Consider the following 11932-nt stretch of genomic DNA (forward strand, 5'->3'; position numbering starts at 1 on the left):
CACAAGGCATGAGGAGCGTCGTTGCTGTGCTATGGACAGTGCTCCTGGTTCCCCAGCCGTGGTCCAGGCAGTCCCCCCAAGGGACTCTGAGTCTCCATATCTCTGCCCTGGGCCTGAAACTTGTGGACTTGATCCAAGTGGACACAAGAACCCATGGTCCAACCCTTCCTAGTGTGGTGTCTCAGCAGTGCTGGTGGTCCAATGGACATGGTGTTTAAGGATGGATCCTGGGCGTCTAGAGCTCTGTCTATGTTCTGCAGTTTGTTGTTGGGAACAAAGTGAGCCAGCGGGGTCCAAGGGCAGTGAGCAGTGAGGGCAGCAGGTTTAGAGGTCAACACAGGGCTTGGATGGATGCAGAGCTGATCGGTATGGGTGCGGGGGTGACGGAGGCTGCTGGTGTATTCCTCTCTGGGCAGGTCCTAGGCTGCCTGGCCTATCATGTTTCTGTAGTTGGGCACGATGGTGGGTTTCAGTTCCCCCACGGAGGAGAAGATCCAGTTCACCTGTGGGTGACATGGGGGTAGTCGTGAGCAGGGCATCCCCAGCCACCCCGCCCCTTGCCTACCCCTCACAGGTGGGCAGCCTGGTTGATTGAGCCTCTGCTGCTGGGTGAGGAGCCCTGTTGGGGGGCAGTGGACTGGGGGCTGGCTTGGGGCAAGGTGGTGAGATGCTGACCTTGAAGAGCGTGACAGTGGCGCTGTAACATACGCTGAGCAGGAAGAGGGTGATGAAGATGGTGATGGTGGTCCACAGCCCATCCAGCTCCCCCTCCTGGACCTCTGCGCAACTCTCATCTGGGGGCATCTCTGGACAGGGGAAGAGTGGTCAGTGAGCATGTCCTGCCCCAACATGCACTCAAGGATTGGGGGTGGGCAGCAGGGAGGACTCATCTATTTGAAGGTAGATCTATTGTCCCCTCCTCGGTAGGGCAGGGCCTGCATGGCCCCAGGGTAAACTCTCCTTGGCTGTGCTTGGCTGGCTTTGGCTCTCTCCCCAGTCTTCAGTCCAGTCATTGTCCTACAGCTTGCACCTTAGCATGGCTAGAAGCCCCTGGGCCTCCATGGAGACCTGGCCAACTCTGGGAACCGTAGCCTCTCGCTTGGCTTCTGGCCTAGGGATGGTCAGGGAACCCTAAAGGGTCATCTGGGGACAAGGCCACTCTGATGGAGCCCCTTCCACTCCCTGACTTCAAACTCTGTCCTGTTGAGAAGGCCCAGAGGCCATGAGGGACAGCAGAAGGCACAGGGAGTCCCAGTGGTGAGCAGAGAACCCACAGTGACAGGGACGGTGCAAGGCTTTGACTGTGTGTGAGAGGGCAGGAGGGTGAGTGCGTGGGTCACCATCCCTGGGCTTCGCCATCAGAGCAGTGAACTTGTGGAGAGGTAAGGGGCCCTGGACAGCCCCTTCTTTTGGGTTGTCCTGGAGGCCCTGTCTGGGAGGGGGTGTAGGTGCCTTCCCTTGGGCTGACTCCTCTAGGCTGGTGAGGGAGAAGTTGTGCAGGCAATGTGGGTTGGGGTGGTATGAGACTGGTCTGTGTGTTTGCAGGAGGGCATGTGCTCACAGGGACACCTGGCGAGGCATGTGTTGTGTGCGTCTGTCAGTGCACATGCTTGTGTGTATGTTCATGCATGCACACATGTGACCATGTGCTCTTTGAGTGTGTGGGTATGTGTAAGTACGTCTGTTTCTTATTGAGGGTGTGTGTTCATGTGTTCCCTTGTGTTTATCCATGTACACGTGCTTGTGTGTCTATGTGTATGTCTAAGTAAATGAACGTGTGTCCAGTTCTTGTGCATCTGCCTATGTGTGTGGGTTTGTTCATGTATGTGTAAGGGTATGTGTGTTAGTGAGCTCTTGTGTGCCCATGTGTGCGTTTCCATGTATGAGCTTCAGTGAGTTTATACGCATCTGTGTGTAAGTCTAAATATGTTTGCTTGCTCGTGTGTGCATGTATAGCTGTGTATGTGTGTGAGTTCTTTTGTGTCCATGTATCTATTTGTGTGCATGCGTGTGTGTACATGTGTGTGCATGACTGTGAGTACCTGTGTGCCCATTTATGCGTGTGAACATGTGTTCCCGTGTGGGTTTTTGCATTTATACAGGTGTGTGTGAGTGCATTCATGTCTGTCTCTCTGTGTATGCATGCATTTATGCTAGTGTTAATCTGGACCCATATGTCTGCATGTGTGGGTGTGTGCACTGGGGGGCTTGTATATATTTGTATGAATGTGTGTGTATGTATATGTGTGTGCATGAATGTGAGTGCGTATATACCTGCCTCTGGGTAAGTCTAAATGTGTTTGCTCATGTGTGCATATATTGCTGTGCATGTGTGTAAGTTCATTGGTATCCATGTGTATACTTGTGTGCATACATGTGTGTATGTACATGTGTGTGCATGACTGTGAGTGCCTGTGTGCCTATTTATGTGTGTGAACATGTGTTCCCGTGTGGGCTTTTGCATGTGCTTCTGCATATATTCAGGTGTGTGTGTGAGATCGTGCATGTCTATCTCTGCGTATGCATGCATTTATGCTAGTGTGAATCTGGACCCGTATGTCTGGATGTTTGCTTGTGTGGGTGTTGCACTGGTGAGCATGTGATTGCTGTCATGTGTGTGGTGTGTGAGTGGTGGTGACCTGAGGGTGCCAGAGTGCCATCTAGCAGGAGGGGCTTCTTTTCCATGGCTCAGAGCTCAGGGGTCATGGAGGAACCTGCTCAGTGCCCTCCCTGGCTCAGACAACCAGCTGTGTGCATGTGTGCAGAGTTATCTGGTTTCAGAGATGCCCTGGGACAGCAGGAGCTCCATGTGACATGGAGCCACCATGGGCCGTTGCTGTTTGGTAGGGGATCCCAAGCGGGGGAACCACTGGCTTGCCTCAGTCCCTGCCTGAGCACGTAGTCTGGCAGAACCGGGCTCCCATGGACCTCAGAAAGAACCATGCCAGTCTCGCAGGACCCCAGCGCTGAGCTAGTTGCTTTATTTTCAAGGTGAATCTGCTGGAGGGGGTGTATTTACAGGGAGGTTCCACATGCGTACTTGAGACCTCAGGAAGCGGAGGCGCCAGCAAACCCACACTCATTTACCCGGGGACCGAGCAATCGCCTTCTGGGTGTAGTGGTTGTGCAGGGCCTCATGCATCACCACGCAATGGTAACTTGATCCTCTATCCCAGATGTTAGTGGGCACCATCAGTTTACTGTACAAGAAGAAGGTCCCGTCAGCCTCGACCTGGGGAGGCGTGTTCACGTAGTTGGCCTGGGGCACAGGCTGCTCATTGCTCTTCCACTCCACATTGATCTCCTCGGGGTAGAATCCATGTACCATGCAGACGAGGCTGATCATTTCCTTGTCCTTCTCAAGGATGACTGGGGCCATGGTGTGCACTTGAGGGGCCCGAGGCTGTCCTGTGGTGGGAGGGGAAGGTGTTAAAGCCATCATAGAGATTGGAAAAGCCCATACCCTCTGCCCTAAGACTTCCTGTCTCACCCTTGGCCTTGGAGACAGTCCTTACAGCAGGGGCAGGAAGAGCCCCGTTGTTGACAATGCACTTGAACTCCTTGCCAGAGAGCCAGTCCTGGTGCAGGATGGGGAGCACGCTGGCCACGCGGGAGGTGCCATTGTACTGCTCCTCCTGCGGCCCATCCTTGGCTGTGTGCACCTCTGTGCCATCCACGAACCAGCTGAACTGGACTTCGGGGTCATCCTGGCCCACGTCCAACACCAGACAGGTCACCTCCGGGTTTCGGGACATCATGAGGGTGTCCTTGGGCTTGGGTGGGAAGATGAAGACGGAAGGTCCTCCCAGATTTTCAGGAGCTGCTGAACAGAGCTGAGATGAGTGACAGGGTGGGAGGCTGAGGGGGCTGGGTGTTGTACAGGGCTCTCTCACAAAGGTCGTGCTCACATTACCTGGGCATCTACACTCAGTGGTTGCTCTTGAGCTGACATCTGGCACTGGGGAGAGAGAAGACAGAGTGGAGCAAGGTGACCTTGGTGCAGAGGAGATCAGTGCTGAGGTGGGTGGGGGTCAAGGCCAGTTCTTCTCTGAAACTCTGAGACCCACCACCTTACTCAGCCCAGGGGCTAGTCTTTAGGCCTTAAGCCTATGCCTGCCTTAGGACTGGCATGGGAACACCAGGGAGGGCACACAGCTGTAGCTCTTTAGGTGGGGAAGACTGGCAGGGATCACCAGCCTGCTCTGCATCCCAGGGTATGTCCAGGACTTCAGGAGGACCCTGAGCCTGTCAGCTGTGGATTTGGGATGTGGTTCCTCACTTGTGCCCCTGCCCAAGGCTCACCAAACTTCTTGTCCACTTTGGTCTTGCTGGGCGTGTGGGTGATGCTGCAGGCATAATCCTGGCTGGGCCAGCTGCTGGAGGGCATGGTGACCATGCTGATGAGGGAGAAGTGGCCAGATGAGTGCCGCATGGGTGCGAAGGTGTGTACATCAGCCTGGGGGACAGAGGGCCAGGATACTGCCACCAGCTCCGGGAAGAAATCCTTGACCATGCAGCCCAAGGTCACCGTGGAGTCAGATGCATCTCTGGATTTGGGCATCAGGGGATAGACCGATGGTGCTTTGGGGCTGTCTGTAAGAGAGGGATCCCTCGTGACTCTGTGCTTCCACCAAGTTGGTCAGCCTTCCCATGAGGCCCCACTTCTGCGCTGATGGGCACCAATGGAGCCCACCTGATGGTCACAGTGGAACATCGCACCTGCCCAGCTGCCCAATCCCACCTTAGAGCCCTCACCCCACAGGGCCCATGATGGAACCACAGTGGAGTAGCTCTGGGGTTACCCCTTCCATGATTACCTCTGGTGGCTCTGGTTCACTTCATATCCGGGGCCTCGGGCTCAGCTTGGTCCCCCAGGCCAACTCTCCGGGAGTCAACTGGACCTGTTCTGCCTGGGGGTTTCCCAGCCTCTAGGGCCCCTCCCACTCTGCTCACCTGCCAGCGTCAGACATGAGTGGCCCGTTTCTATTCTTGCCAGATGCCACACCGGGTCTGGTATACTCCCTGGACACACATCCCTGCTCAAGTCACCTTCTTTGTCATCTCCGTGCCAATGACCACTGCTCCCCCAGCCAGGCCCTCTTTTGGAGTGTGCTAGCTCTGGTCGTGGTTTCTGCCTTGACCCCAGTCCCACCCTCTCTGTCCGGAGCATCTTGGGGCCCTGCTCTTGATTTCCTCAGGCTGGGTCTCCATGAACCCCCGATCCCCTTTTCACCCAATTGCAGGGAAGCTTTTGCAGGGCCAGTGTCAGGGCAGGTCCTGCAGGCCGGCTCCTTCACTGCCCTCCTGGGCTTGGAAGCCTATGCCCCTTCACTGACTTCCACAGACCCAGTAAGAGCCCCGGCCTTGCCCGGTTTCCTGCTTCTCTGAGTCTTGAGGTCCTGCTTCCCTTGACCTTGATCTTGTGCCCAGTGAGGCCCACTGTGGCCTTCCCGTCCTCCCTGGCCCCTGTCCTTGTAGACCCTCAGGAGGCCCAGTATTCGCTTGTCTCCTGGCTCCACACCTGCCTTGCTCCACCAGACCTAGAGTCAGGCCTGGAAACCGTCCCCTCCTCAGCTCTCCTGGTTCCCAGGCCACCAGCTTACGCCCAGAATGGCCCAGTGTGCAAAAGCTGGGCTGACTCACCCTCTTCCCCTCCACCACCACCCAGGCCTTAGCCTTTCCCTGCCCAGGAACCTCCTCAGTGGTGCTGGTGCTCTGGGCAGGAGCCTCAGCTGGAGGAAGGGCTTCAACTACTCAGGTCTGAGACTTTGGCCCTGCTGGTGAGTCTCTCTTCCCCCACCTTTCCTTGCTGAGTTCCTGCCCCATCAACTACCTTGTGAGCCCAGCTTCTGGCAGCTTGCTCTTGACACAGAGCCCAGCCCTCTTGAAGAGCCTCTGACTTCCCCCTCAGCCCAGGGGCCTCTGCCACCATATCCCTTCTCTGAACCAGCTATCCCCTCCCACCAGGCCCATTGCTCCTGCCAGGGCCATATGCAGCCTCTGCTCCCTGCTGCCCTTCTGTCAATGCAGACCAAGTGCCTCCTCACATGCTCAGCCCAGGGTGCCCACCTCCCTCCCAGCATCTTGGATCCTGGTCCTGCAGGACCCTGAGCCTCCCAGCCTCCTGCCCTCAGAGGTACCCTGCAGCTCCCTGAGCCCAGCCCCTGTCTCTAGCCTCAGACCCATGGCACTGCCACCAGTTCAGAGCTGCCAGTCCCCTTCTCACCCGCCACATGCCCTCACTTCCCAGCACTGAGCCTGGGCCTGGGCTTCCAGGATAATCTCCTTTCCACTCCTCTGCTCAGTTGTCAAGGCCCCGTCTCCTTGGTGGGAGCAGCAGGCCTCCACCCCCAGCACCCTGCCCCAGTGCCCACACCCAATGCCCACTCAGTGCCTGAATCACACTTCTAGCCCCCAAAGCTCAGCCCATGGCCTCTAACCCCCAGCCCCTCCTCCCAGTCCTTAATTCTCAGCCAAGTGCCCCTAGCTTGAACTCACAGACCCCCAGTTCTCACCTTTCAGCCTCTATTTCCACCTCCCAACATGCAGCTCACCCCTTTCTCTCCCCCAGTAGCCCACCATGAACCTCCCTTTCATTCTTTGGTCTGCATATAGCTGCCTCCAGATCTCAGACCATGTCCCTGGAGGCTTGCTCTGCCACCAGCTGCCAGGACACAGCTTTGAGCACCCACATCCAGCCCCTGGTCCTCAGCTCTCTGATAGCTCCCAGAGAACAACTCACACTCACACGCCCCAGATCACAGCCCGTAGTTCACAGCTTCAGCACCGAGCCCCTAGCCCTCACCCATAGCCCTCAGCTATGAAATACCAACTCCCTGAGCACAGGTTAAACTCCCATGCCGAACTCCCAGCCCCTAGTTCACAACTTCAGCACCCAGCCACTTGACCGCCAGCTATGAGATACAACCTCCTAGAGCACAGTTTAAACTCCCAAGCCTGAGCTCCAAGCCTCTACTTCACAGTTCAGCTTCAGCACCCGGTCCCTAGCCCTCAGCTATTACTCCCATGCCCCAACTCCCAGCTCCTCACACCCAACCTCAGCACCCAGCCCCTAGCCCTCAGCTATGAGATACCACCTCCCAGAATACAGTTTAAACTCCCATTCCTAAGATCCCAGCCCCTAACTCCCAGCTTCAGCAACCAGTCTCTAGCCCTCAGCAGTAACTCCCATGCCCCAACTCCCAGCTTCAGCACCCCACACCTAGCTCTCTCCCTCCATGCCAGTGGGCCGATACCAGCTCAGAGCAGCCCTCTAGGACCGAGTGAAGCCACCACAGTGTGTTTGTGAGAATGTTCTTTTGTATGGAGTAGACAGCATCGTCCTTCTGCCTCGGCAGGGCTGATGGTTTTGAACTGCTGACCTTGCAGTTAGCAGCACACTGTGCCACTAGAACTACTAGTGCCACTAGCTACTAGTTCCCAACTCACAGCTCACACCAACCAGCTCCAGGTCCCAGCCACCAGGATCACACACCCGGCAACCAGCACCCAGACTTCGTGCCTACCGCTCAGCCCACAGCATTCTCCCACTGCCCCCTGCTCCTAGTTCCTATCCCTCAGCACCCAGATCCCATGCGCACTGCCCAGAGATAATTCCTGAAGCTCTCACACAACCCTTTGCTCCCAGAACCCAGCTGCTGCTCCCCTCACCTGGCAGGCAGCACCCAGACAGTAGTACCCACTTTCGACATCCAGCACCCAGCTCCCTGCTACTAGCAAGTACCTGCCAGCCCGCAGCATTCATTCTCCAATGCCCAGTTCCAAATGCACACCTCCAATGACCCGGGACCACCCACGCAGCCTCGGAGCTCCAGCATCCAGCGCTCAGCACCTAGCTAGTGTTCTTGAGTCTCAGCTCTCAGCTCTTATCCTCAGCGCCCAGCTCTTACCACCTAGTGCCCACATCACAGCTCTCACTTCTCAGCCACCCGCACCCAGTACCCTGCTCTCAGCTCCCAGCACTCGGATTCCAGACCCAGACCCAGCCCTCAGCATTCATCCACTGGTCCTGAGCACCCAGCTTTCTTCTGCCAGTGCCCAGCCTTTAGCACCCAGTTTTATGCTCCCAGCACCCAGGTTTCAGCTTCAATATCAAGCTCCCAGCAACCAGCATCCAGTTTTAGCTCGAAGCATTCAGCTCTCAAAACCTAGCACGCGGCTCCCAGCACCCAGAAGCCAACTTTGAGCTCCCAGAACCCATCATCCAATACCCAGCTTTGAGCTCCCCACTCTCAGCATTCAGGTCCCAGCACCCATTACCCAGCTTTAGCTTCCAGCACCCAGCCACCAGCACCCAGTTTCCCAGACTCAGCACCCAGCTTTTAACTCCCATCACCTATTACTCAAGACCAAGCTTTACAGCCCAGCTTTCTGCTCCAGCACTCAGCTTTGAGTTCCCCACTTTCACCTCTCAGTATCCAGCTTTTAGCACCCACCATTCAGATTTCAGAAAACTGCTCCCAACACACAGCGTTCTGTTGACAGCACCCAGCTTTTATGCCTCACACTCACATCCCAATTCGCAGCTCCCAGCACCCAGCACCAAGCTTCCAAGATCTGCCCTGGCTGCCCACATCTAGCTCCCAGCTACCTGCTTTCAGCACCCAGCACCCAGTTGTCATCTCCCAGCCCATACCTTCTAGCCCCCAGTCTCTATCTGAGCTTCCAAAGAGACTTTCTAGATTGCTGCTTGTACCACCCCTCCCACTGTAGCGCCTTGAGGCACCACTCCTTTCCCTGCTCCCTGCCACCTGAGATCCTCCAGAGTCCCATGCCAGGCCACTCCCTGCCACACCATCTACCCCCAGCTCAGCGCTGGCCCCTAAGCTCCCCAGTACCAAGGCAAGCACTGACCTTCCAACATGGCTGGATCTCACAGCTCAATGTCTATTCCTGGTTACCTCGTCTTGTCCCCTGTCACTGTCTCCAAACTCGTACTAGCATTTGTCCACAGGAACACCTCTGCCCCCACTGTCCTCATCCCTGGCTGCACCCATGGGTGGTCACCCTTGGGAATACTGCCTCCAACCCTGCCCTGAGATGGCTGCCGGCACCATGTGGCCAAGTGGGGCTCTCTGGACACTGGGGGACCCCTCTGTGCTGAACCCGCCCCACCAGGACTGCTACTCTGAACACTTGCTCTCTCTGCCCCTCGATCCTGCGCAGGCCTGCCAGGCATTGTTTTCTTCCCTTCTTCCCTGGAGTCCTTGCACCCCCATCCCAGCACTGTCTGCAAGGATCCAGAGCCCATGCACCCCCAGCCCTGCCTACCCTGGGCCCCTGCTACGCTGGCATCGCTGCATCCCAGCCACAGCGATGAGGTCCCTGCAATGGGCAGCTCCCACTTCTTTGTGGTCACCCCTTCAGTCTGCTCGGCCTGGTGGCTCCTCTGCTTGTCCATCCAGGACCTACCTGGTCCTGGCAGCTCCCCCTGAGGCCCCTCAACTCCCCTTCCCTTGGATGAGTCTCCACACACCCACAGGTGTGATGCTCCCCATCCTCTGGACTCACTGAGTTAGTGTCCTGTGCTGCCCCCTCACCAGGGCAGGCTTGTGCCCCTCCCATACAAGGCCCCCAAGGGGCGGACCCCACCAAGGGCTGGAACCACTAAGAATGGGATTGAAACATGCTGGCACTGCTGGCTTCCCCCAGGGCCCTTTTCATCTGGCTGGTTCCTGTCTTTGAGCCCGTTGGGGGAAACCAGACCAGGCAGGGCATCTCATGTGGGCTGGTGGGGGAGGCTGGTCTCCTTGCAACCAGGGAGATGGTGGTTGCAGGCAGAGGCCCCAGTCACTGTGGGCTGCCTGTAGTGCCCTCTCCAACCCCTGGGGTGCCCATGCCCACCTGGCCCTCTTTCTGCCCTGGTTTTCATGCAAGGTAGGCTGCTGAGGGGGCCAGAATGGTCCTGGCACCTGGTCCTACAGTCACACACTTCCCCCAGACCCAGTGAGCAACAGTGTACACAACAAAGCATTCTCCATGTCAACGACTTCTACACGTATAACTCAGTGCCATTGATTATACTCTTCGTGCTGTGGAACCATTACTGATATCCCTGTCCAAATTGTCCCACCTCCTGAAATGAGCCCTGTGCCCCTCAGCCAAGCAACGCTCTTCCCCTTCTCCCAATGCTCCCCATGGGTCAGGCAATCTTGATGTGTGGTCTCTGTCTATGTGCTCTGTAGGCGGTCTCCTGGGTGTCCCTCCTGCCTCTCTTTGGCACCGTCCTCGGTCCATCCCTCTGCTGTCTAATGGTCCAAAGGGATGATGGCCTCAGGCTTCCACTGAAGATGCATTGAAGATGCTAGATGCATGCACATTGTCCGAGTTGGCCATGGTCTGCTCACCCACAGTGAGCGCTCTGTCACAGTCCCTCAGTGTGTCCCCCCTTCTTAGTTGAGCCCTGTGGGTGGGAGCCCCGTAGAGTCCCTTCCCACCAGGATTCCAGTGTTTCTGGAAAATGTGTGTGCACGTGGTGTGTTCTATGGTCGCTCGTCCTGTGTCCGTCCTGTCCCAGCTCCTTGGGTTCTTGTCGGACTCCTTTCATGTTACGATGAAAATACCCTTAGACCCCTCAGGTATAACACTTTCTCTCTTTCCCTCTCCCTTCTATTTGTTTACATCCTTGTTTATGGCTTTCCACAAGTGAAACCATGATCAAACCTCCCCATGACTTGCCCTATCTCCCTTCTTACCCTTCCAGCCACCATTTGTAGAATATTCTCTCTCCCTTTGTCCAAGTGAGTGCCTTTCTCATCTGAAATCTCTTACTGTCGCCTCTCCTTTTCCCTCACCTCCTGTACCCATCAAAATCGGTTTCTTTTTGTATGAAAATTATTCCTTCACACACACACACCGTGCCCAGAATATTGGTCCATAGAATGTTTTCTTTTTGTGATTAGCTCCCCTTAGCTGTAGGAATGTGCTCTCAATCCATCCATGGCCTGCCATGTTTCACGGTTGCACCATGATTCTTTAACAGTGTGCTGTATTTCATTGTGTGTATATGCCAGTCTCTACCAGTCCTCCCACTAATGGAAAATTAGGTTGTCTTCATCTTCTTGCTTCAGCCAATAGTGCTGCCAAGAACATGTTTCTGCTTTGCTGCTTGCTTCTGTAGGCTACATACCAAGTAGCACCATTGCTGGTTCATGTGGTTCCTGTGTCATTCTGGTCCCCAACTGTTTGAGGAGTTGTCCTGCCACTTTCTACAACAGTTATTGTCTGACAGTCCCGCCAGCAGTGCTTGAGGTTTCTGATCTTTTCAGACTCCCTCAGCATTTGTCATTTTCTAGTGCTTTGAACCTTGCCATCAATTATGGCATGAGATGGTATCTTGCTGTTACCCTGGCTCTCATCTGTATGCATGTCCTTTTTCCATTTCTAAAAATTGCTGATTCATCTTTATCATGGTGAAGTTTTGACATTTTCTATAGATTTTAGAGATTGATGCCTTTCTCTGTATGTACGTCACTTTCAATTAAATTTTTCCAGTCCACGGTTTTCCCCTATAGTCTCTTGGTGAAGTTTTTTGATTCAGAAAAACATTTAAAAAGTAAAAGCAAAGAAACAATTTGCCACTGAGTAGCTTCTGACTCGTGGAGACCCTGAAAAACAGGGTAGAATGACCCCTGTGGTTTTCTGAGACTGTAACTCTTTTTTTGTGTAGAAAGCTTCATCTGTCCCTGGTGGTGTAGCTCGTGCTTTTGAACTGCTGACCTTGTGGTTAGCAGCCCAACCTTCACCCATTGTGCCACCAAGGCTCTTTCTGATTCAGTCAGTGTCTTATTTCAGGAGCTCCAAATCACATGTTCTGCCTTCTGTTGAGTATGGTTTTCATTGTGGTTGGCAGTGTTTGTGCCCCATCTTCACCGCCAAGCTTATCCTTATTCATTCATTGATTCTTGTCATT

General features: G+C 55.1%; 1 gene segment (V, D, J or C); it reads right to left on the reverse strand.

Moving 5' to 3' along the window:
* Positions 1 to 419: 419 nt before the first annotated feature.
* On the reverse strand, positions 420 to 9421 carry LOC142435987 (immunoglobulin heavy constant gamma 1-like). The segment is given in 7 exon segments: positions 420 to 503; positions 676 to 806; positions 3088 to 3408; positions 3491 to 3820; positions 3914 to 3926; positions 4280 to 4593; positions 9292 to 9421. Coding segments are annotated over 7 exon segments (1323 nt in total).
* Between the last annotated feature and the right edge of the window lie 2511 nt (positions 9422 to 11932).

The sequence above is a fragment of the Tenrec ecaudatus genome, unplaced genomic scaffold (assembly GCF_050624435.1).
Source record: "Tenrec ecaudatus isolate mTenEca1 unplaced genomic scaffold, mTenEca1.hap1 Scaffold_1206, whole genome shotgun sequence".
Lineage (NCBI taxonomy): Eukaryota > Metazoa > Chordata > Mammalia > Afrosoricida > Tenrecidae > Tenrec > Tenrec ecaudatus.